Source organism: Stomoxys calcitrans, chromosome 1 (genome assembly GCF_963082655.1).
Source record: "Stomoxys calcitrans chromosome 1, idStoCalc2.1, whole genome shotgun sequence".
NCBI classification, from domain to species: Eukaryota; Metazoa; Arthropoda; class Insecta; order Diptera; family Muscidae; genus Stomoxys; species Stomoxys calcitrans.
In genome coordinates, this window is record NC_081552.1 from 102,067,080 (window position 1) to 102,089,942 (window position 22,863).

At 38.1% G+C, this 22,863-nt stretch overlaps 1 protein-coding gene across 3 annotated transcripts in view; it reads right to left on the bottom strand.

The window, feature by feature from the left end:
• LOC106093545 (protein phosphatase 1 regulatory subunit 3C) overlaps positions 1-22,863 on the bottom strand; it is a 56,720-nt gene that overhangs the window by 16,102 nt on the left and 17,755 nt on the right. For all 3 annotated transcript variants that reach the window (XM_013260611.2, XM_013260610.2, XM_059363536.1), the window contains one exon: positions 21,190-21,549. In XM_013260611.2, coding sequence (XP_013116065.1) covers positions 21,190-21,479 — 290 coding nt within the window. In that variant the 5' untranslated portion in view covers positions 21,480-21,549. The remainder of the gene's footprint in view (positions 1-21,189; positions 21,550-22,863) is intronic.

Below are 22,863 nucleotides of genomic sequence, written 5' to 3' on the forward strand. Positions count from 1 at the left end.
TTAAAGTCTATAGTAGCCACAGTGTTTTGACAATTTAGCATGAGGTGTTTTATTTCAGGTCCCAGTATGTGTGCAAAATTGCATCAAATCGGTTGAGATTAGATATAGTTCCCCCATATATCCTTCGTCCGATATTGACTTTTAAGGTTGTAGCAGCCACAATTTTGACCCAATCTTTACAAAATTTTGCAGGAGGTGTTTCATTTGACGTCCTCGCATGTATGCACAATTTCATCAAATCGATGCAGATTTACATATAACTCCCATATATATTTTTCAGCTGATGTACGCATTTGGGACTGCAGTAGCCACAATTTAGGTCCTGTTGTAAGCTTCTATTCGATATTTCAAAAGGCATTCAAGTTTAAAGCTTGACTAGATTTAGACATAGGTTCTATGTATTAAAAGTCGCATACGTATGTAGACTCAGTGGTGTAGGGTATTATATAATCGGTTCTGCCCGATTTTTGTCTATCCATAATGGAATATATAATGACCCTGCAAGTTGTCTTCCTGGACAACTGAAGGACACAATTCTAATGGGGAAAAACATTGCTCAAGAAATTGGCAGATTGCTTTTCAAATGTTTGTAATTCGTAATAGTCTGCTTAGCTGCATTAAAATATGTTTCTGTCTTTATATGAGGTTTAATTAAATTTGCATTTAAATTGTAATTTTCGTTGGGCACAATGGAAAATGTATGCAAATCAGGTCAAAAACATCAAACGAAGTTAGAGATATTTAATTAATTGCTAATAATTTGTTAATGATACACATTAGCCAAACGAACCAAACTCATTTAATAAATTAGTTCGATACATGTTAATAAGCGCCTGATGAAAATTGAGACAGACTAATATCCCCATTGATAATCTGGTGCATGAGTCTTTGAATGCACTAACAGAAATTCATTAAATTTGGTTGCTCACCTGTTCGCAGCCTTTTTTTTATTGTGGTAAGTTAACGATTTTACATCAACGCTTTAAATATTTGCAACTGCAAAGTTTAGGCTATCAAAAAATTACAACTTGAACGAAATTTAAGAGGAAAGAACACCAGGTGGAAATTTTCATACAAATCGGAAAAGAATTGCACACCCTGGGGGCCCAAGAGGTTCAATAGTTAATTAAGCAACTATGTTATACCACGTTGTATAACGTTTCAGAACATAGCTTGACTCTTTCAAAAGTAAGCGTGTTTTCGACAAACAGACGGACAGACGGACAGATACTCTATGTGATTTTAGGCCATTGTGGGTTTATACAAATAAAGTTGAGCCTTTTTTGCTATTCCTTTATGACGTTGGCTAATATTAAACTTTTTTCACTTTTTTCACGCCAACTGTAACTAACTTAACTACAGAAAACTATGATTATTTATACATGTTATCTACATATACTTACATATGAATTCGTGAAACATATGAAATGTAAAGGCGTTACACTTCCTAAATATTCGAGGCTAGTATTTGTTCTTATATTTTGTAAGTCCGGATTTAGTTGCCTTCAAGCACCTAAAGCCTGCCATAAATAATTTTCAGATTTGCATATCGCTGTAAAGAACTGTAAGAATGTACTACACCCAGAAAATATTGACAAAAAACCAAAGGTTGTTTTCGTACACGCAAAAAAATAAAACGTTTGGAATATCTTTAGGACTTTAGGACAAATCGGAGTACGATTTTTATAGTAACTGTGTAATATTTCTCTCCAAGGTTGAACGCAACTCGTGAAAGTCACTTCGCTTATGCTTAAACACTCAGGGACTGTGCCTGTGGTAAAGGATGGTTCAAAGATTCTTTTGGACCAAAAATGTTTCGCTTAAAGCGAAATATGCCTTGTTACACGATAAATTGATTCGTTTACTTGATGTTGTTGTTGTTGTAGCAGTGTGTTGGATTCTATCTTTCGTCTGCTTGATTCTGTTGAGTATCCAGATCCAGGAACTCTGCGACTAAGATGGGGTGCGTCCAGAGGGATCTAGGTCTGAGTCGAGTGGGTATCGTTGGGCAGTTAAACAGGTGACGTGTGTAGTGTGAAGGGCTGCGGAGTGCGAGTCGAGATAATTATCTCCGGACAATGTAGTAAAAAATGTTTTTGTTATTTTTCACAGTACACCACCTTATAGAAGATTTTAGCCAAATCGAATAATAACTGCGCTTTCTAGAGGCTATATCAAAACATGGGCCGATAGGGTCCCTTTACAATTCCAACTGACTTACACTAATAAGACAACCGCCCTACACAGACAGGACAGACGGACGGACGTGGTTAAATAAACTCAGAATGTCAAGATGATCGAGAATATATATAATTTAGGAGGTCTCAGATTACACAGGGTATGAAAACAGAAAGACCCCGAGCTTGAATTGAAAAAAAGCAAAATTAAACAAGTAATAAGGCGTTAAGGTCAGGTATACATGTAAACCATCGTTCGTCATAATCCGGTGAAAAATTCACAATTTATGCCCCCATACCAGCTATATGGAAATATGGTCCGATTTGGACCAAAATCTGCAAGGAAATTGAGTGTTCTAATAAGTTCATTGTTCAATTTTGTAGAACAAAATATTGGTCTTTGGTAGCTATATTCAAATATAGACCGATCTGAAACATATACAACACGGATGCCGAAAAGCCTACCATAAGCCACTGTGTCAAATTTCAGCGAAATCGCATTATAAATGCGCCTTTTATCGGACCAAGACCTTACATCGAGCGATCGGTCTATATGGAAGCTGTATTCAAATCTGAACCGATCTGAGCCAAATTGAAGAAAGATGTCGAAGGGCCTAACACAACCCACTGTCCCAAATTTCGGCGAAATCGGACTATAAATACGCCTTTTATGGGCCCAAGACATGTAATCGAGAGATCGTTCTATATAGCAGCTATATCCAAATCTGAACCGATCTGAGCCAAATTGAAGAAGGATAGCGAAGGGCCTAACACAACTCACTGTCCCAAATTTTGACGACATTGGACAATAAATGCGCCTTTTATGGACCCAAAACCTTCATTAAAATGTTTTTGTTAGAACATACCATTAAAATTTGGCTTGAAAAAAATCCCATTCAAATTTTGTCTTTTGGTAAATTGCATTGAAATTTTGTCTTCAAAAAATTTTAGAAAAATATCCAAAAAAAAGTTGTCTTTAAAAATTTCTTTGATATTTTGTCTTAAAAACGACCTTGAAATATAGTTCTTCAAAAATTTGTGTTTGGAAAAAATGTCATTGAAATTTTGTCTAAAGAAAAAATTGCATCGAAATTTTGTTTTAAAAACATTTGATTAAAATCCGTAATTTTTTTAGGAGTCAAATTGGAAAAAGTTTGGCAAAATTTTGATTTGCAGGAGCATTTATCGATTGATAAATGCTCTTGTAAAGGCTATTGAAGTGAAAATCGGGCGACACATATACATGAGGGCTGTATCTTAATCTGATCCGATTTCTATGAAATTTTGTGAAATAGCAGTATAAGTCTAAATTGGACGAGCATATATATATATATATATATGGGAGCTATGTTTATCCAAATCTGATCCGATTTCTCCAATTTCAAAATTAAAAAAAAAAAACAGACGGACAGGCAGACAGACGAACGACAGATTCAATCAGAAAGTGATTCTGAGTCGATCGGTATGCTTATTAAAAGGTCTATCTCTCTTTCTTTTACCACAATAGTGGGGTAGGGTAAAAAAATATTGAAAACTTCACCTGCTTTTTGAATAAGATCACTTTTCGAACAGTTTGAAAGTCTATACTAAGAAACGTAGAAACATGTATTATAAACTAAAATAAATCTGGACAAAATGACCTATTTGCTACAGCCAACAATCAATAAGAAGAATCTATGAAAACTTTGATGCGGATAGCCTCATTCGTTCGAACGCTATCACGATTTCGGCTATCTGTTGAACGGACGGATGAATATAGGTAGACTGACTTAACTCATTAACGACGTCTAAGAAAAATTCTAGTTCGAGTTAGGAAAGAGGTATCCTAATGAAATTTGGAATTACATATTTTTCCCAGCCGTGTGAAAATCGGCAATATTTTATAACTAAAAAAATTAAACAAAACAATCTTGTCAACATTCTTAGGGGTGAGATTTCTGAAAACCTTTTTAGAGTCTTAATGCATTTGATGGTTTGTATATTTAAAAAAAAAAAAAATAAAGTAATGACGATGAGCCTACTTCTTTTGACCGCAGGTGCGCTTTTATGTCATTAATATCCACATCCAATAACATAAAATATTGAGGAATTTTGAAAGGCGTTGTGGCATAGGAAAAAAAAGATTTTTTTTTTTAAATTTCTGAAAAAAAAAAAAATTTTTTAATTTGTAAAATTTAAGTGTTCGGAGAAGGATTCGAGCAATTTTTCCAAAGTCGGAATCGAGTTAAAATTGCTTGACTTTGCAGCCCTGGTCGTGTGGTGCCTGGTCACAATCGGTACATACATGACATTGACTTCGCAGCCCTGGTCGTGTGGTGCCTGGTCACAATCGGCACATACATTCTGCACGTTGGCATCAATCCTTGCTCTGTAGGAATTGCGGCGGCTGTATCTGCCGGATCGTAATTGAGCTAGAACTACTCTGGTTTTACGGGGGAGGTCAATTTCTTCAGGTGCAATGGGAGGCGGTCATTCTCCAAGGATCACATTCGCCCGGTAGCTATACACCGCATCTGTAACCGTGTCTGCATGAATGTTGGCACACCCGCTTTGTATGCCGCTTGATCTAGAGGTTCTCTCTTGAAGCGCTGGACCTCACGCTCTAGATCATGTAGACGTACCTTGAGGCTTCTGGGCGGTGGATACCTATAGGTGGATAAGGTGATGATTTGGATGGTCTCTGCGATAACAGCCCAGAGGTGTTTCACGTGAGAACTGAGGAGTAGAGCTGGCAAAATATCGATGGCACTATCGATACTACCGATATTTAATTTTTTGACTGAATATGGATTGTTATTTTTCCGATGAGTACTATCGCAAAAGTTAAATGTTTTGCAAAAATAAGCAATCTTACACTGAATGTATCTTTTATGGTACATTGCGTCTATAGAGGGCGCAATTTTCATTCGATTAGGCTAACATTTTGTACAATGATTTCATAAATGACTTCCAAATGGCTGACGGCCAATCGCATAGTACGTAGTCAACAAAGTTTCTTCGTCAGGATCTTGAGGATGACTTGAGGACCTTGTTTCTACTTTTGACTTTATTACAAATTGCTTTGGCATGTAAGGGAAATTTGTAGGAGCTGCCAAATGTGACGCCAAGTGTTTTGGGACGCTTGATGGTCGGAATTGCCACTCCATCGATCATCACATTCAGCTCCATACGTACCTCATGCGTGAATGTCGTAAACAATGTGGCTGAAGATTTGGTGGCAGATATCTTCAGATTTCTTGCAGCGAAATAAGAGCCAAGTTCTTTGAGGTAGATGTCTAACCTATCGCAGATGCTATAATCGTACAATCTTCCGCATATAATACCATCTCTATGCCCTGTTTCACTCTACGGTGTTTCGATTTCTTGTCTCTAAAATCCACAAAGGGTTGGTGACCACACAGATAATTCGCGACCCATGGTTTAAGGCCTATTGGCGATGTCCTCAAATTGTTTGGCATGACTGACCGTATCGAATGCCTTCTATAGGTCCAGTGCCACGAGGACCGTCCTATGCTATGTGGTCTTCGAAATTCATGGTAATGCTCGACGAATGGAAATTCTCCAACGAGGTTCGGGAGGAGTAGTTCCTCAAGCGTCTTGGCTACTGGCGGGAGAAGACTTTCCAGGCTTCAGTAGCGGGATCACTTTGCCCATCTTTTAGACGTCGGGTGCTATAAGAGTGCTCAAAGACAAGTTGAGGACAGTTGTAAGATACTCGACTCCAGTTAGATTCAGATTCTTCAGCATCGGGGCCCAACGCTTTGGATGACATTCGTAACTTCACCGGCTCGGAAATCATGGATACGACGAAGCGCTCTCTTCCTAGCCATGTTTCTCTCGGGATGCACAATTAATAGACGGTTGAACAACCTGGCGCATCTCTTCGGATCAGTCACAGTTTCTTCGCCGAAAGTGACTGACGTCCTGTCTACCTGGGTTCGAAAATGACTTTACAGTAGACCACAGCTTGACTAAACCGGAACCTAAGTTACATTGCTCCAAGTGTTCCAGCCACAAATTCTGCTTTCGTATGTGATTTCCAGATTCAGAAAACTTTTTTCTAATAAATGTATTAAGTAAGACCAGACAGAACTCCTAATAACATATTTTATTTATCAGGAATAGATGGCATTATTTGGACAAACTGGACTAGCTTCACACAGCCCGTACTGTGAGTTATAGAGAAAGGATTTTGCGTTGACTTTATGTAACACCAAATGTATGATAGCATAAAATAAATCCTTTCATATATCATTTCTATAAGTGTAATATAACAACAAACAAAAAAATTGTGAACTCATTCACACAAAACGAGTAAAAATGCATCATCCAAACAAAACAAATAAAAAGGCATTAAGTTCGGCCGGGCTGAACTTTGGAAACCCACCACCTCGGGTATATATGTAAACCCCCTTTCGTCACAATCCGATGAAAATTGGATAACTTATGCACCCAAATTCGGCACGGACATTGAGTGGCCTTATAAATATTAGTCACTGTTGAATTTTGTATTTCAAATTTCAACAAAATCGGGTAATAAATAAAGCTTTTATGAGCTTCAGACCCTTAACCGGCATATCGGTCTAAATGACAGCTATTTTTACCAAATTTGGGTCGGATGGCGGGTGGCCTAAAACTACTCACTGTTTCAAATTTCAGTGAAATTGGATAAAAAGTAATGCTTTCTTCAGAGCCTTTATCGGGAGATCAGTCTATATGGCAGCTATATCTAAATATAGTCTGATCTGAACCATATTTGGCTCAGATGTTGGTGGGCCTATAAGTACTCGCTGTTTTAAATTTCAGCAAAATCGGATAAAAAATAAGGCTTTTATGGGCTTCAGACCCTTTATCAGCAGATCGGTCTATATGGCAGCTATATCTAAATATAGTCCGATCTGAACCATATTTCGGTCCAATATTAGGAGGCCTAGAACTACTCACTGTTTCAAATTTCAGCGAAATCGGTAAAAAAATAGTTTTTTTGGGCTTCAGACCCTTTATCGGCAGATCGGTCTATGTGGCAGCTATATCTAAATATAGTCCGATCTGGACCATATTTAGGTTAGAAGTTGAGAGGCCTGAAGCTACTGTCTTAGAATTTTATGACGATCCGAAATATATAGACTTTGTAGGACCGGAAATTGATATTTCGATGTGTTGCAAACGGAATGACTAAATGAATATACCCCCTATCCTACGGTGGTGGGTATAAAAAGGCAGATTTATCAACCAGTCTTACAAGATAGCAAAATAAATGCGTTCAAATTATTTTAAGAAATTAAGTTTTTCATTGCCTGCTAACATGTTTGCAAACGAGAACTGAGCTTATTCAAATAAATTAGTTAGGTAGCTTTTTGAGCAATGGTTTACCGAATAGAAACATCTGGAGAAACTTTATACTGGTTATGTGAAAGACTTCTAAAATATTTGGAGAGCTCATGCCTTCCATTTTAAAAACATGACCCACACCTACATACACTGGTGTAGGGTGTTATAACCTTGTGAGTTTTCTTGCTTTGCCAAGAAGGGGAAATAATAGACTAATTGATAATCTATTCATTATTACTACCTGATTTTTGATTTGGACATGTCAGTCTGTCTGCCATGAAGCGCTTACATCAAATATATGCTCCACTAAAACGTAACTTTTTGGAAACCTCATCAATGATAATGCCATGAATATTCAAAAGCCATTTAATACAAACGCAGAGAAATCGAACAATCGATAACAAACAAGAAGTGAAAAAAACCTGTTGCGTATGAAATGTGCAACATGCATCGATCTCGTGATCAACGGCAACCAGAAACACTACAACCCAAATGCTCACGCACAACCTCAGTGATTTAAAATTTCTTTGTTGGGAGGGTTTACTATACCGGGTATGGCAGTTAACACAGATGTTTTTGGATGTGGTTATTTTTTTTAGCAGAGAAACCCATTGAAGGAAAACCACCAAAAAAGCTACCTATTGACTCAATACCACCCAGTTATAATAAGCCACAGAAATATTAGACGTGTTTTATTCTGCTAGCTAACATATTTTTTGGGTTTGGAAATTCGTTTGAAATATACATTTGGTAAGAGGAGGCAAAAAAACTGAAATGAAGTACAACAAATCAGTAGGCAATTACCCAAAATCGCTTATGAAAAAGTTGGATGAATTTGAAGGTATGTTTTATGAGGGATCTTGTTATCAAAAATTTTTGTGTCCGGAATAATATTTTATCCCAAACGGTGACATCTTTCTTTTTTTAATGAAAATTTTTAACCTAGTAGATTTTACAACTTTAATGTGTAGTCTATAAAAAAAAAAATAATTTGTTTCACATAAAAGAAATTTTCGCCCAGCAAACTTCTGTTCTGAAAAACTTTGGATTTTCTTTACGCTAAAGGTACATGTTTTGCGAGAATTTGTGTGTTCGAACTAGTTTTTCCTCACGTATAAATTAATTTAACGTCATGCTTATGTATGTGTACATTCTATAATATAATTCTAACTCAAAAGTTTACCAATCAAGCAGATCTAAGTTGCTAACTCAAATCTTTCAGAGCATATTTGGATTTATTTCGATGTTATGATACACAATTATATTGAAAGCCTTTTATGTTGTTCTAATGAGTTTTGTCATTGGACATACCTATGGCGAAACTTTAAAAATTGCCAATTTCCGAGTTTAACATTCGCCCATTACTTTGCATCCATTACTGGTCTATACTATTAAATACTCACCCTCTCCCCCTCTCTAGAAAGAGAGACACAAAAGAATAATTATTGGTCCATTAAAGAGTTTTTGGTTTTACAACAAAAGAGAGGTACTTTTACCGTAGGCGAAGTTACTGAAGAGTTTACAATAAACAATATGTTGAAGGGAAACCTGTCATAGTTGTAATAAAAGAAAAAAATCGCAATAAAAGTATTTTGTTTCTCGTAAAAATTTATCTAACGTTTTATTATTTTTTTTTTGCGTGTAGATACTACAGTGCTTGCTAAGACGAAGTTGCGAAGTTGCTAAAGGTTTTACATTAAACAACGTTAGGATCATTTAATAATTATACTTTTATGGCTACCATTTGATATGTTGAAGGGAAACCTGTCATAGTTGTAATAAAAGAAAAAAATCGCAATAAAAGTATTTTGTTTCTCGTAAAAATTTATCTAACGTTTTATTATTTTCTTTTTACAGTGCTTGCTAAGACTTTCGAGTTGCACTTTAAATGACTATGTAAATGTTAATTCTATGCTGCTTACAAAATCCTTAATCGCTTTCAATACCACTCCCCGAATTTGATTCATGTTTGGTGTTGTGTCTCCACTTAAGTGGCAGTATCTTTTAGACGCGAAAGCCGGGCAATGACAAAGGAAATGATCCAACGTCTCATCATCTTCCCCACATGCCCTACACATGCTATCACTTGCCGCACCAATTTTACGTAAGTGAGCTCGTAGTTCTATGTGTCCCGTTATGATACCAATAGCTATACTGACCTCCTTCTTGCTTCATTTCAGTAATAGCCTCGTTTTCTCACGATCTGGATCACCCTATAGGATTTTCGCCGTCCTACCGACCGTTTCGCTGTTCCACAATGTTGCATGCGCATTCGCCGCCCACTCCCTTAACACGGACTGCGTCGACCCGAAAGGCTTCGGGTTAACCGCCAAATCGTCTGCCCTTTCATTTCCCCTTACTCCGTTATGCCCAGGCACCCAAATGATGATGTTAATCTATTTCCTATACTGTACTTCACGCATTCCGTGGTCACCCTGATATCCGCCTCCAGGACCGTATTATGGGCAGGCAGTCTAAAACAGATCTCAGTCATTGGGTTCTCAATGTAAACCCCCAGGCCCACGCTGTCTTCTAGCTTTGATCCATCCGTGTAACATGATCTTCCAGAGGGCAATACTAAGGTTTCGTCAATCCAAGACTGTGCCGATGGCAGCAGTGCCTCGCACTCGACTTCAAGGTTCATCTCAGGTATCCGATCGGAAACCACTTCCCTTCCTTCCAGGTATCCAATCGTCGTCTCGATTATATCGCGATGGTATGAGCTGCTCCCATCCTAAATCCATTCTCCCATCGCCTTAAGTCTCATAGCCGCAGTGGCTGCCTCACACTTAATCCATATGTCAATGGGTCCGATATCTCGAATAGTCTCCAGTGCCCTAGTGCGCGTGGTCCTCATCACTCCGCCTATGCCAAGACAACATGTTCTCTGAACCTATTGCATGGTCCTTATGTTGCACTTTTTCCCCATAGCGGTCCACCAAACTACTAAGGCGAAAGTAAGTATTGGTCTAATCACGCTCCTGTCAAGCCAGTGGACAATCCTCGGATTCAGGCCCCATTTCGAGTCTACGGCCCGTCTACATTGTGCCCAACATCTGTAAGCCTTCTCAGTACACCTGAATGTGACACTTCCAATTCAGTTTCCTGTCCAAGATCACACCTAAGTATTTGACTTGTCAAATATCGAAATCGTCTTATTCGTCATCCTCGTGAACAGGCATATTTCAGTCTTCTCTGAGTTAACATTGAGACCTCTGGGTCTAGCCCAGTCATATGCCATATGCAAGACCCTTTCGGCGCTTTTGCATAGCTCGTTCCGATTCCTACCCCTTAGAAGTATCCGTAATATGTCATTTATGGTGGTCACCCATAGGAGTGGCGATAAAATGCCCGCTGTGGTGTGCCTTGTGCCTCTTTCTGCCTTTTATTTGTGCCATCGTCCTCCTCGTGAACAGGCATATTTCAGTCTTTTCTGGGTTAACATTGAGACCTCTGGGTCTAGCCCAGTCATATGCCATATGCAACACCCTTTCGGCCCTTCTGCATAGCTCGTTCGGATCCTTACCCCTTAGAAGTATTATAAGATTGTCTGCTTGGCAGACGGGTTCAAATCCCTCCTCAGTCAGCATCCGTAATAGGTCATTTATGGTGGCCATGTGGCGTTCCCTGTGCCACTTTCTCCCTTATATTTATGCCATGGGACACACAATTTATTCATATTAAAAATAATGCTATGTATATGTACATAGCGTTAATATAAAATTTCCATATGTTTGTTAAAAAAAAAAATAATTTAATTTAAAACCAACTATTCAAAGGCGTATTTTTTTATACCCTCCACCATAAGATGGGGGGTATACTAATTTCGTCATTCTGTTTGTAACTACTCGAAATATTCGTCTGAGACCCCATAAAGTATATATATTCTTGATCGTCGTGAAATTTTATGTCGATCTAGCCATGTCCGTCCGTCTGTCCGTCCGTCCGTCCGTCTGTCTGTCGAAAGCACGCTAACTTCCGAAGGAGTAAAGCTAGCCGCTTGAAATTTTGCACAAATACTTCTTATTGGTGTAGGTCGGTTGGTATTGAAAATGGGCCATATCGGTCCATGTTTTGATATAGCTGCCATATAAACCGATCTTGGGTCTTGACTTCTTGAGCCTCTACAGTGCGCAATTCTTATCCGATGAGAATGAAATTTTGCACGACGTGTTTTGTTATGATATCCAACAACTGTGCCAAGTATGGTTCAAATCGGTCCATAACCTGATATAGCTGCCATATAAACCGATCTTGGGTCTTGACTTCGTGAGCCTCTAGAGTGCGCAATTCTTATCCGATTGGAATGAAATTTTCCACGACCTGTTTTGTTATTATATCCAACAACTGTGCCAAGTATGGTTCAAATCGGTCTATAACCTGATATAGCTGCCATATAAACCGATCTTGGTTCTTGACTTCTTGAGCCTCTAGAGGGCGCAATTCTTATCCGAATGGAATGGAATTTAGCACGAAGTATTTCGATATGATATCCAACAACTGTGCCAAGTATGGTTCAAATCGGTCCATAACCTGATATAGCTGTCATATAAACAGATCTGGGGATTTGACTTCTTGAGCTTCTAGAGGGCGCAATTCCTATCCGATTTGGCTGAAATTTTGCATGACGTATTTTATTTTTACTTTCAACAACTGTGTCAAATAAGGTTCAAATCGGTTCATAACCTGATATAGCTGCCATATAAACCGATCTGGGATCTTGACTTCTTGACCCCTAGAGGTCGCAATTATTATCCGATATGCCTGAAATTTTGTACGACGGATCCTCTCATGACCATCAACAAACGTGTTTATTATGGTCTGAATCAGTCTATAGCCCGATACAGATCCCATATAAATCGTTCTCTCTATTTTATTTCGTGAGCCCCAATGGGCGCAATTCTTATACGAATTTGCTGACATTTTACACAGGTCTCCAACATATAATTTAATTGTGGGCCGAACCGGACCATATCTTGATATCGTTTTAATAGCAGAGTAACTCTTTTCTTATATCCTTTTTTGCCTAAGAAGAGATGCCGGGAAAAGAACTCGACAAATGCGATCCATGGTGGAGGGTATATAAGATTCGGCCCGGCCGAACTTAGCACGCTTTTACTTGTTTTTGTATAAAATACTTCCTGTATAGTCTGTGTTCCTATATCATTATATACATACACCGTTTTCTAAATTTTGCTCACAAGTGCAAACAAATCGGACAACGTTTTGTTTTTTAATTACTGCCACCATCCGCCACGCTTGGCACCTGATATAGTGTCAGAAAAACATGGTGGTCATCCCAGATTTTGAATCGAATTTTATCAAACTTAAAAGACAGCAGGTCATAAAATATCAAATACATACTCAGGGTCGCTGTGGTGTATACAGAATCTCTGTAAGTAAATAAGTGTACAGATACGCACACTTTTCTGGTGTGGCTATATTCCTCTTCGAAGATATGCTTTTGTTAAGAAGAAATTATCATTGTCACCGATAATGAATTTTCCCGCTTTGATCGGTCGAACAGACGCATGAGAGTCAACACTTGAACGCCAAAAACACGTTTTCGTAATCTTACACATTCTCTGGGTACGAGTGAGTTTTGTTCAATGTGTAAATAAACGAAACTACATGTATTTGTAAGTGTATCACTGAAAGAAAAAGGGGGAAATGGGGGGTCCTCCAACATCATACTGAACATGTTCACTTCACGTGATCAACATAAACGATATTTTGGGCCAACATTTTTAAATCTATAAGTGTGCGCACTCATACATACATAGATTGTTTTAATGTTGTTTCCTACATTTGTGACAAAAATACATTTAAATAAACTTAAATAGATCTGTCGGCGGTGGATATATACTCCAACATACATACATATGTAGACATTTAGGCTGCCAAACTAACCAAAACATTAGTTGGATCCGCGGAAATCTTTGTTGAGATGTAATGTGCCAAGATTTTCTTTATGATAATATCATGATGCTCGTGATGGGAATTTTTCAATACATTTTCAGATGGTGTATCTGTAGTACAGTGTAGTTCCGATAAATGTATCTATGTTTGTAGGCCTTCATTAGTAACTAAGATTACACTTTTCTCTGCAGTCTACAGGTTTTAACCATAATACTTGTGATTTAGTTAGGTAATATGCTGTTAAATGTTCGCCGTATATTGCAACATTTGTTCTGCATAGTACCATAACGACACTTTAGATTACACTCAACCAAATTTGTTATTGAAAACAGCAAATATGTTTGCTAAAACAGCAGTTTTTGTCTGGTGAAAATGAGAGAGCAGACATTACTGCTGTTTCAGCAAACAAAGGGCTGTTGTATTGGCAAACATTTCTTACTGCTATTTCAACTAACAAAATCTGCTGTTTTGAGTATACAAGTCTGCGGTAATACTGCTGCTCTGAAATTGCTGCAATACTGCTGTAATAGCAGAACTACTGCTACAATAGCAGCAAAATTAACTACTAATATTCAGCAGACAGTGTTTGCTTTTTTCATCAAAATTTTTTCTATGAGTACACTCAACCAAATTTGTTATTCAAAACAACAAAAATGGTCGGCCAGCTAAATCAGCAAACAAGATCTGCTGTAAAAAAATCTGTTTGCCTGTTAATTGTTTTGATTACTTAAAGCATTTTTTTAATAATTTTTTTGGAAGAGATGATTTTAATTGGTGGGATATAACTTACCTTACGGAAGCTACCTGATCAAATAGATTCCTTGTACACATGACATCACGTCCATTGTTATACATTTCGAAATGTGGCTGAGCTCGCTCGCATTTCTTATTATTGCTCTACTAATGTGTACATGATTGGCATAGCTATTGGTTTCTTAATTTAAAGAAAAATATTATTTACATGTGAGCTAGCACAACCACATTTCGAAATTAGGTAGCTTCTTTGCAATAATATTCTAAAAATAAAATCATCTCTTCCAACAAAATGTCTAAGAAAATTCTAAAAAATGCCTTAAAGTATCAAAACAAGTAACAGGCAACTATAAAAAGTAGAATACAATTTTTTTCAGCAGAGATGTGTATTCAAAACAGCAGATTTTGTTAGTGGAAATAGCAGTAAGAAAGGTTTGCTAATACAGCAGACCTTTGTTTGCTAAAACAGCAGTAAGGTCTGCTTTCTATTATCAGCAGACAAAAAACTGCTGTTTTAGCAGACATTTTTGCTGTTTTGAATAACAAATGTGCTTAAGCAGCAGTAATTTTCAGCACACAACAGACTTTTCAGCAGTCAGCCTGCTGCTCTGAAAATGCAGAACTACTGCTATAATAGCAACAAAATTAACTACTAGTATTCAGCAGACAGTGTTTGCTATTTTCAGCAAACTTTTTTCTATGAGTGTAGTCTTGATAGGTATATCGTCTTAAGTTTTTGAATAATTAGGTAATAATTTCATATAAAATAAGATTTACGAATTGTTTTCCATCAATAAATGCAAAAATTCATAGACATTTGGAAATGGTGTACTGCTCATCGAATTGTGAATTCATTCATGAAAAAATGCACGATTTCAATCACAACAACAAGTAGCAACAGTTAGCCTCCGTTATCTGCAATAGCAAGTTGTTTGTCATCATTGTCTGAGGTTAGATACAAATAGATAGCGAGTCTTCTGTTTCGTCATGTTTCAAGTAAACGCCACACTCTAACGTAATATTCACTGATATAGGGCAAGATGTACGAGTGTAGCATAAGTGTACACATACATCTGTTTGAATAATCATGCCGATATACATGTAATTTAAACGAATTTCATCAACCGCAATTGGTACACATATATTTTAAAATGAATTGTATTACTTGATTTCGTATTACACAATGGATATACATACATACAATAAGGTTTGGTAACTACAATATAATTATCTATAAGGTGAGAGTTCAGCAACTTCAAACAAAGGTTAAATATGTAACATTTTGCAAGGACATAATAAGTTGTTATTCCTTATTAATCGATTCTTATCGAATTTATAACGTGTCAATGTTCTGTTAGAACTATTTCTTCTTCAAATATCACAAGGCAATCGCATCAAGCTGTTATGGGAAAACGATACTCTGTTCTGCTTTTACCCACCATCATGGGATGTGGGTACACTTTTCTAGTCATTCCGTTTGTACCACTATGAAATATAGATCTGGAGGATAGGTAGAGATTAATATCGCCTCGCCTTGGGGAACTCCCTGTTTCAATCTACGGTGCTTCGACGTCTTATCCCTAAATTCCACAAAGGGTTGGCGACCACACAGATAATTCGCGACCCATCGTTTCAGGCCTGGCTGGAGGGACGTATTGGCGATGTTCTCAAATAGTTTGGCATTGCTGACCGTGTCGAATGCCTTCGATAGGTACAGTGCCACGAGGACCGTCCTATCACACAGCCTGGCTTGATTGAAGCCGCGGCAAATGTGTACGGTGATGGCATGCAAATCAGTTGTTGTGCAATGCAGTATTCGAAATCCATGATGATACCCTGCGAATGGAAATTCTCTACAAGGCTCGGGAGGAGTGGTGCCTCAACCTTCTTGGCTACTGTTGAGAGAAGGAAGTTGGGTCTTTTCCAGGCTTCAGTAGCGGGATCAATCTGCCCACCTTCTAGACATCAGAAATTTTAAGAGTTTTCAAAGGCAGGTTGAAGACAGTTGTCAGGTACTCAACTCCAGGTGAGTCCAGATTCTTCAATATCTGTGCAGAGATTCCATCGGGGCCCAACGCCTTGGATGACATTGGTAATATCTCCCACGGTAAGTTGTGATGGTTGTCCATCGGCTCCGAGACCACGGATACGACGAATGACTCTCCCCCCAGCCCTGTCACTCAAGGGACGCACAATAAATAGACGCTTGAACAACCTGGCTCATCTCTTCGGATCAGTCACAGTAAAGTCGTCAAAAGCGACTGACTGCGGTCCTGTCATCCCGTCTACCGGGGTTCGAGAGTGAGAGTTGCTTCAAGTATTCCAACAACAAATTCCGCTTATATTCGTTGACTTCCCTGTTTATTTGCAGATCCAGCTCGTTGATTCTATGGGTAGTGCAAGGAATACCATCACGCCCGTCTGCGAGTAGAACTGCCCTCGCCGGAAAATTGGTCCGACTTCAGGTATAGGACCGGCTGGTATAAAGCAAGCGGGTGCTGCGTTAATGATGTCTCGGAATTTCCTCTCGGCAACTTACACAATCGAGGGAGGTGTCACTTCACTGAAGCGGGGCATGGTGTACTCTATGAAGCCGACTTAATCCGCTTTCTTCTGATTGATAAAGAACCGATGATGGATGCGGTTAAGGCAAATCGAACAGAATCATGGTCCGGGGTTTTTTTCAATCCCGGCACGGACCAGAAGCGTGCGGAGAAGGCACTCCGGGATGTGACTCTCCCATGACGCAAATAGGACGAATACGTACACTGAGGCGGCAGCCCTTGTCTATGAGGATTCCATCGGGTCAATCTGGTGCGTACAACCGGCTGCCATGGGATTGATGTAGGTCATTGGAGATTGCAAATGGGCCATATCATTTCAGATTTGGATATAGCTCCCATATAAACCTCCGGATTTTACTTTTTGAGTCCTTAGAAGCCGCAGTTTTTGACCGATTTGGCATGCTACTACTTCCAACAACTGAGCCATGTACGGTCCCAATAGTTCTATAACCTGATATAGCGTCCATATAACTCGATCTCCCGGTTTGACATCTTGAGGTCCTGGAAGCCGCAAATTTTGTCCGATTAGGCTGAAATTTTCCACGTAGTGTTCTGTGACGACTTCCAATAACTGTGCCAAGTACGTACAATTTTCTTCAAATTTTCACAGACGGTGCATAATGATTCCGTGGTGAAAATAGGGTACCATTTTTTGATATCTGAAGGGGGGATGACCCTCCCCCTTACCCTAATTTTCAGAAACGCCAGTTCTCGAAGATGGGTGGTGCGATTTAAGCGAAATTTTATAGTAACCTAAAAACAAAAATTTGGTATCTAAATTTCAGACGTGGAACCTAGGGGGACCGCCCCATCCTTTATCCTACCAAACATATATTTAGACCAATCACGACAATATGGGACTCAAATGAAAGGTATTTAAGATTAGAAAACGTATCAGATATCCAATTGTGGGACCAAGTGTTTGGGGGACCACCCCAATCACCAAAGCACCCCTAAATCGGATATATTTACCAACCATGCCAATATGGGGTTCAAATGAAAGGTATTTGAGAGTGGATCAAGGTTTTGAATTTTAATTTCGGGTCCAACTGTCTGGGAGACCATCCCAACCCCCAAAAAGGATTAATATACTCACCATGGTAATATGGGGCTCAAATGAAAGGTATTTGTGATTGGACTACAAATCTGAAACCTAATTTTACATTCAAGAGTTTGAAGCTGTTGCACCCCCAAAAACCGACACGTAGACCAAACATGACAATATGGTGGAATGGTTTTTGTAGTCGAATATTAAAACATCATCAGTAAGGATATTTTGTCTGAAAATAACAAAGCGATGGGATTTGGGAGACATTTGTATACGAGGTGTGATATTTGTAATGACGGCCTTCCCGCAAATAGGTAAACACACCACTCATGGCAATAGAGATTCACTTAAAGGCTAAGAAACTGACATTTAATCGAATTTAATATCTGTCTAGTCGCCTTACCCCCAGTAAATATAAATAATATTATATAAATATAAATAATATAAAAAACTAAAGGTCCCATAAACGTGCGATCAATTTTTAAGCCAATAAGGATCAAAATATTGCAAAGTCCAATAATAATGTTGCCTCCGAAAGAATATAGAGTATAGTTCTTTGTGAAATATTAAAAAAATCCTAAACGGTGGTGTCCTACATTTTATTACTACCTTCTGATAATAATAACTGTTCTAGTTATCAACATTTGTCAAAACGTCATAAACCAAAACAAGCCATATAGTTTAATTGTCTAAGCCATATAGTTTAAGGGTCTAATTCAATGCTAGAATGGACATTGACTGGTTTAAGATAAAACAATTAAAACGGCGTTTAGTTCGGCCGGGCCGAACTTTGGATACCCACCACCTTGGGTATATACGTAAACCACCTTTCATCATCATCCGATGAAAAATGCATAATTTATGCCCCCATAGCAGCTATATCGAAATATGAGTGGTCAAATAAGTACAAGTTATTGTTCAATGTGGTAGAATAAAATATTGGTCTTTTAGATAGCTATATCCAAATATAGACCGATCTGAACCATATATGACACGGATGTCGACAAGCCTAACATAAGTCACTGTGTCAAATTTCAGCGACATCGGACAATACGCCTTTTATGGGTCCAAAATCATAAATCGAGAGAACGGTCTATATGGCAGCTATACCCAAATCTGGACCCATCTGGGCCAAATTGCAGACATATGTCGAAGAGCCTAACACAACTCACTATCCCTAATTTCGAAGAAATCGGACAATAAATGCGTCCTTTATGGCCCAAAACCATAAATCGAGAGATCGGTCTATGAGGCAGCTATATCCTTAAATCGAGAGATAAGTTTATATGGCAGCTATATCCAAATCTGGATCGATCTGGGCCAAATTGAAGAAGGATGTCGAAGGGCCTAACACCACTCCCTGTCCCATATTTTGGCAAAATCGGACAATAAATGCGCCTTTTATGCGCCCAAGACCTTAAATCGGCGGATCGGTCTATATGGGGGCTATATCAAGATATAGTCGAATATATTCCATCGTCGAACTTAACCTGCTTATGGACAAAAGAAGAATCTGTGCTCAATATCTCTATTTTTAAAGGCTGTAGCGTGATTTCAACATACAGTCGGACAGATGGAAGGACATGGCTTGATCGTCTTAGATTTTTACGACGATCAAGAATATATATACTTTATGGTGTCGGAAATGGATATTTCGATGTGTTGCAAACGGAATGACAAAATGAATATACCCCATCTTTCGGTGGTGGGTCTAAAAATGTCGACGTTAATTCTATCAACACTACCGTTCTTGACACGATAGAAGTTAAATCCATCAGCTTTAAGTCCATCGATACGGTTACACGAAGAGAAGATGACGCAAACTATCCAGTGGAATTCCTAAATTCTCTTGATTTGCTGGGATTCCTACCTCACAACTTACAACTCAAAGTTGGTGCTCCCATTATATTGCTGCGGAATATTGATCCACCAAAACTATGCAATGGCACCCGGTTGGCGGTGAAGAAAATTCAGAATAACTTAATAGAGGCAACAATAATTACCGGAAATTAGAAAGAAACGGATGTTTTGATTCCACGCATTCCCATGATACCAACAGACCTGCCGTTTGACCTCAAAAGACTGCAGTTTCCCGTCCGATTGGCATTTTCACAATAACAATCGCATTTTCACAATCACTTCAAGTGTGTGGACTAAACCTGACAAATCCTTGATTTGGACAATTGTATTGCGCATGCTCATTGTATTGCGCATGGACAATTGTATTGCGCATGCTCACGAGTTAGAAAGCCCACCGATTTATATATATATATATATATATATATATATATATATATATATATATATATATATACCCCTGAGTGCAAAACAAAAAATGTTGTATATTCCAGAGCACTGCAATAAATTATACTCTAAATAAATAAAATGCAAAAACAAGCTATAATAAAAAATAGGGAAGTGGTATTCTGGTTTATCATGTAATTCATTTACTAGAAAATTTTTTACATTTATTTAGAACTTTGAAAACATTTCAACAGAAAGATTGGAATTCTTTTACTGAAAAATTCCAAAATTTAGATTATTCCACTCCGACATAGCATAATCGGGCGCAGCGAAGCGGGCAGGGCTCAGCTAGTCTCCTATATAAACCGATCTGTCGATTATCCTTGTTTGGTTCCAAGAAGCTTTAATTTTTGCTTGGTTTGGCAGAAATTTGGTATGTATCAACTAAATTTATTTTGTGCACATTTTTAGCAGAATCCATGGTAGTGTGTTCCCAAGACTCGGCCCGGCCGAACTTAGCACGTTTTTACTTGTTTTACCTTATTACAGGAAATTTTTTGTACCAACACAAACTTTCCTTCATATTTCACTAGTATTAATTGTTTTTAACTGACATCTTTAAGTCCAAAGCTAAAATAAGCGTCGTTTTTTCCACACATTTTTTACTTCTAATGTTTTTATATGGAGTTTGACAGCTGTTCATGTAAAAAGACGAAAAGAGTACCGAACCTAAAGATTTGTTGTTCTTTTCCAAATATGTGGGCAAAAATGGAAATCACCACTAAAAATTTCTTCCAAATCGGACTAAAACTCTTTAATGGAAACCATATAAGTTTTTGATCTGATGTGGACCATATTTTTCATGGATGGGTGATAAATCTAAGCATGCGATATACCAGCCAATGGTGTAAGAAACAGACCCTCTAATTGCTCAAGAAGTCAATTTGGAAAATCAGTCTTCAGGAATGTTAGAGTTTTAGCCAAATTGGATAATAATAAGGCCCTGCATAGGATTTAAAAAATTCGAATAAAATATCTGTGCATACTTTTGCTTGGCAAAAAAAAAAGCATTTTCTAAAATTATATAAAGTAAAGAAAATAATTCTTAGACATAAATACAATATTTCATCTTATTAATTCCTTCCTTACATACCTTTTGTTTGTTTCGCACTGCGGTGTTTCATTCGTATTGGTGTCCTTATCTGTAATTTCAACAGTTTCCTGTGAGGATTTATGAAGGCAGGATTTACGGCGCAAACATGACTTAGGCATGGTCGACATAAGTGGTGTCGAATTCATTCGTCCTAGACGACGACCCATTTCTGGCATGATATTTGTTGTACTATAACTATTTGTATTGGAATTCGGACGATTGTTGGCACTATTCGATGTGGGACCACCGAAACTGGGACTAGCTACACGTTGATGGGCGTTATTTACCATGGCCTTGGAGGCCAATGTTATAACCGGAGGGCGACAAAAGCGTGATGCTCGATTGTGTTCATCATTACAACTAGAAAGAAAAAAAAGGTAAAATAAAGTATTAAACTAATATTGTATATAAAATATTTTACAAAAGAAAATATGATATTGCAAATAAAAAGAGCTTTGAATAAAACCACAGAAGTTTCGTCTTAGTATGCGTTTGGTTACATAGGCAAAGATTTTAACTACCATATATACACCATTGATATCCAATCGCTATGAATAGTTTAAATAGAAAGATATTTCATAGAAAATTTTGTGAACACTGAAATAGAACATACATATGCATATGTACATATTCATTCATATGAAATATTTGTTGAGCAACCACAAATAGTAGAAAAAAAGTTTCCATACTATTTATTCAAATGTCGTAGTTAAATTGTTATTTGATTTATTTTGCATTAATTCTCGTGAATATACTAATGAGTAACTTTTAGAGAATTTTCCACGTCGGCACAGTTTTGTAGAAATGGACGGGCAATATCCAATCAGTCAGGTAGGGTGTAACCCACACTGCCTGGAACATCAGATATTGTATCAGGGATAACACAGTGTCCGTAGCCGCCATACGACCAATGAGAAAGCTCCCTTAACCTCACGGTAGAGGCATAAGATGTAGCATTAAATTCAGTGCATCAAATGATGTCGTCCTCAGTGCGACTGTGATGCACAAACAAGCCAACCTTTCGATCCAGTTAAGTATTGAGCAGTAGGTGGATTTTTGAGGCGCCGTCCACCAGACCACAACACCATATAGCATAAAACGTCTGACAACTGCAGTATATACCCAATGCATGACACGCGATCTAAATCCCCATCTTTTGCCAATGGCGCTCTTGCACGTGTATAGGGCAAGAGTGGACTTTCTTGCCCTTTCCAAAATGTTAGATTTGAAGTTCAATTACCTGTCCAGCAAAACACCCACGTATTTTGCACTTTTTGTAAAAGGGGTCATTCTCTTCACCCAAGGAGACAGGTTACACAGTAGACAACTTGTATGTCCTGCTGAAAAGAACTACTTCTGTCTTGCACGGTTTTGTACCCAGACCACTTTCGGTAGCCGACTTTGCTATTGCATGTAGAGCTTCCTGAAGTATATCTCTTAGAGTGCTGGCAAACTTTGCCCTAAGCCACTTTTCGCCTTTTTCTTCCAGAGACAATAATATATTGTTAATGGCTATATTCCAAAGTAGAGGAGACAGTAAACCTCCTTGAGGAGTTCCTCTGCTGACCCATCTTTTTAGATCCACTGATCCTAAGCTTGCAGTAATGCATCTTATTGTAAGTAAGTTACTAATAAACTTTCTTACGGTAGAGTTGATGCCTAGTAACTCCAAGA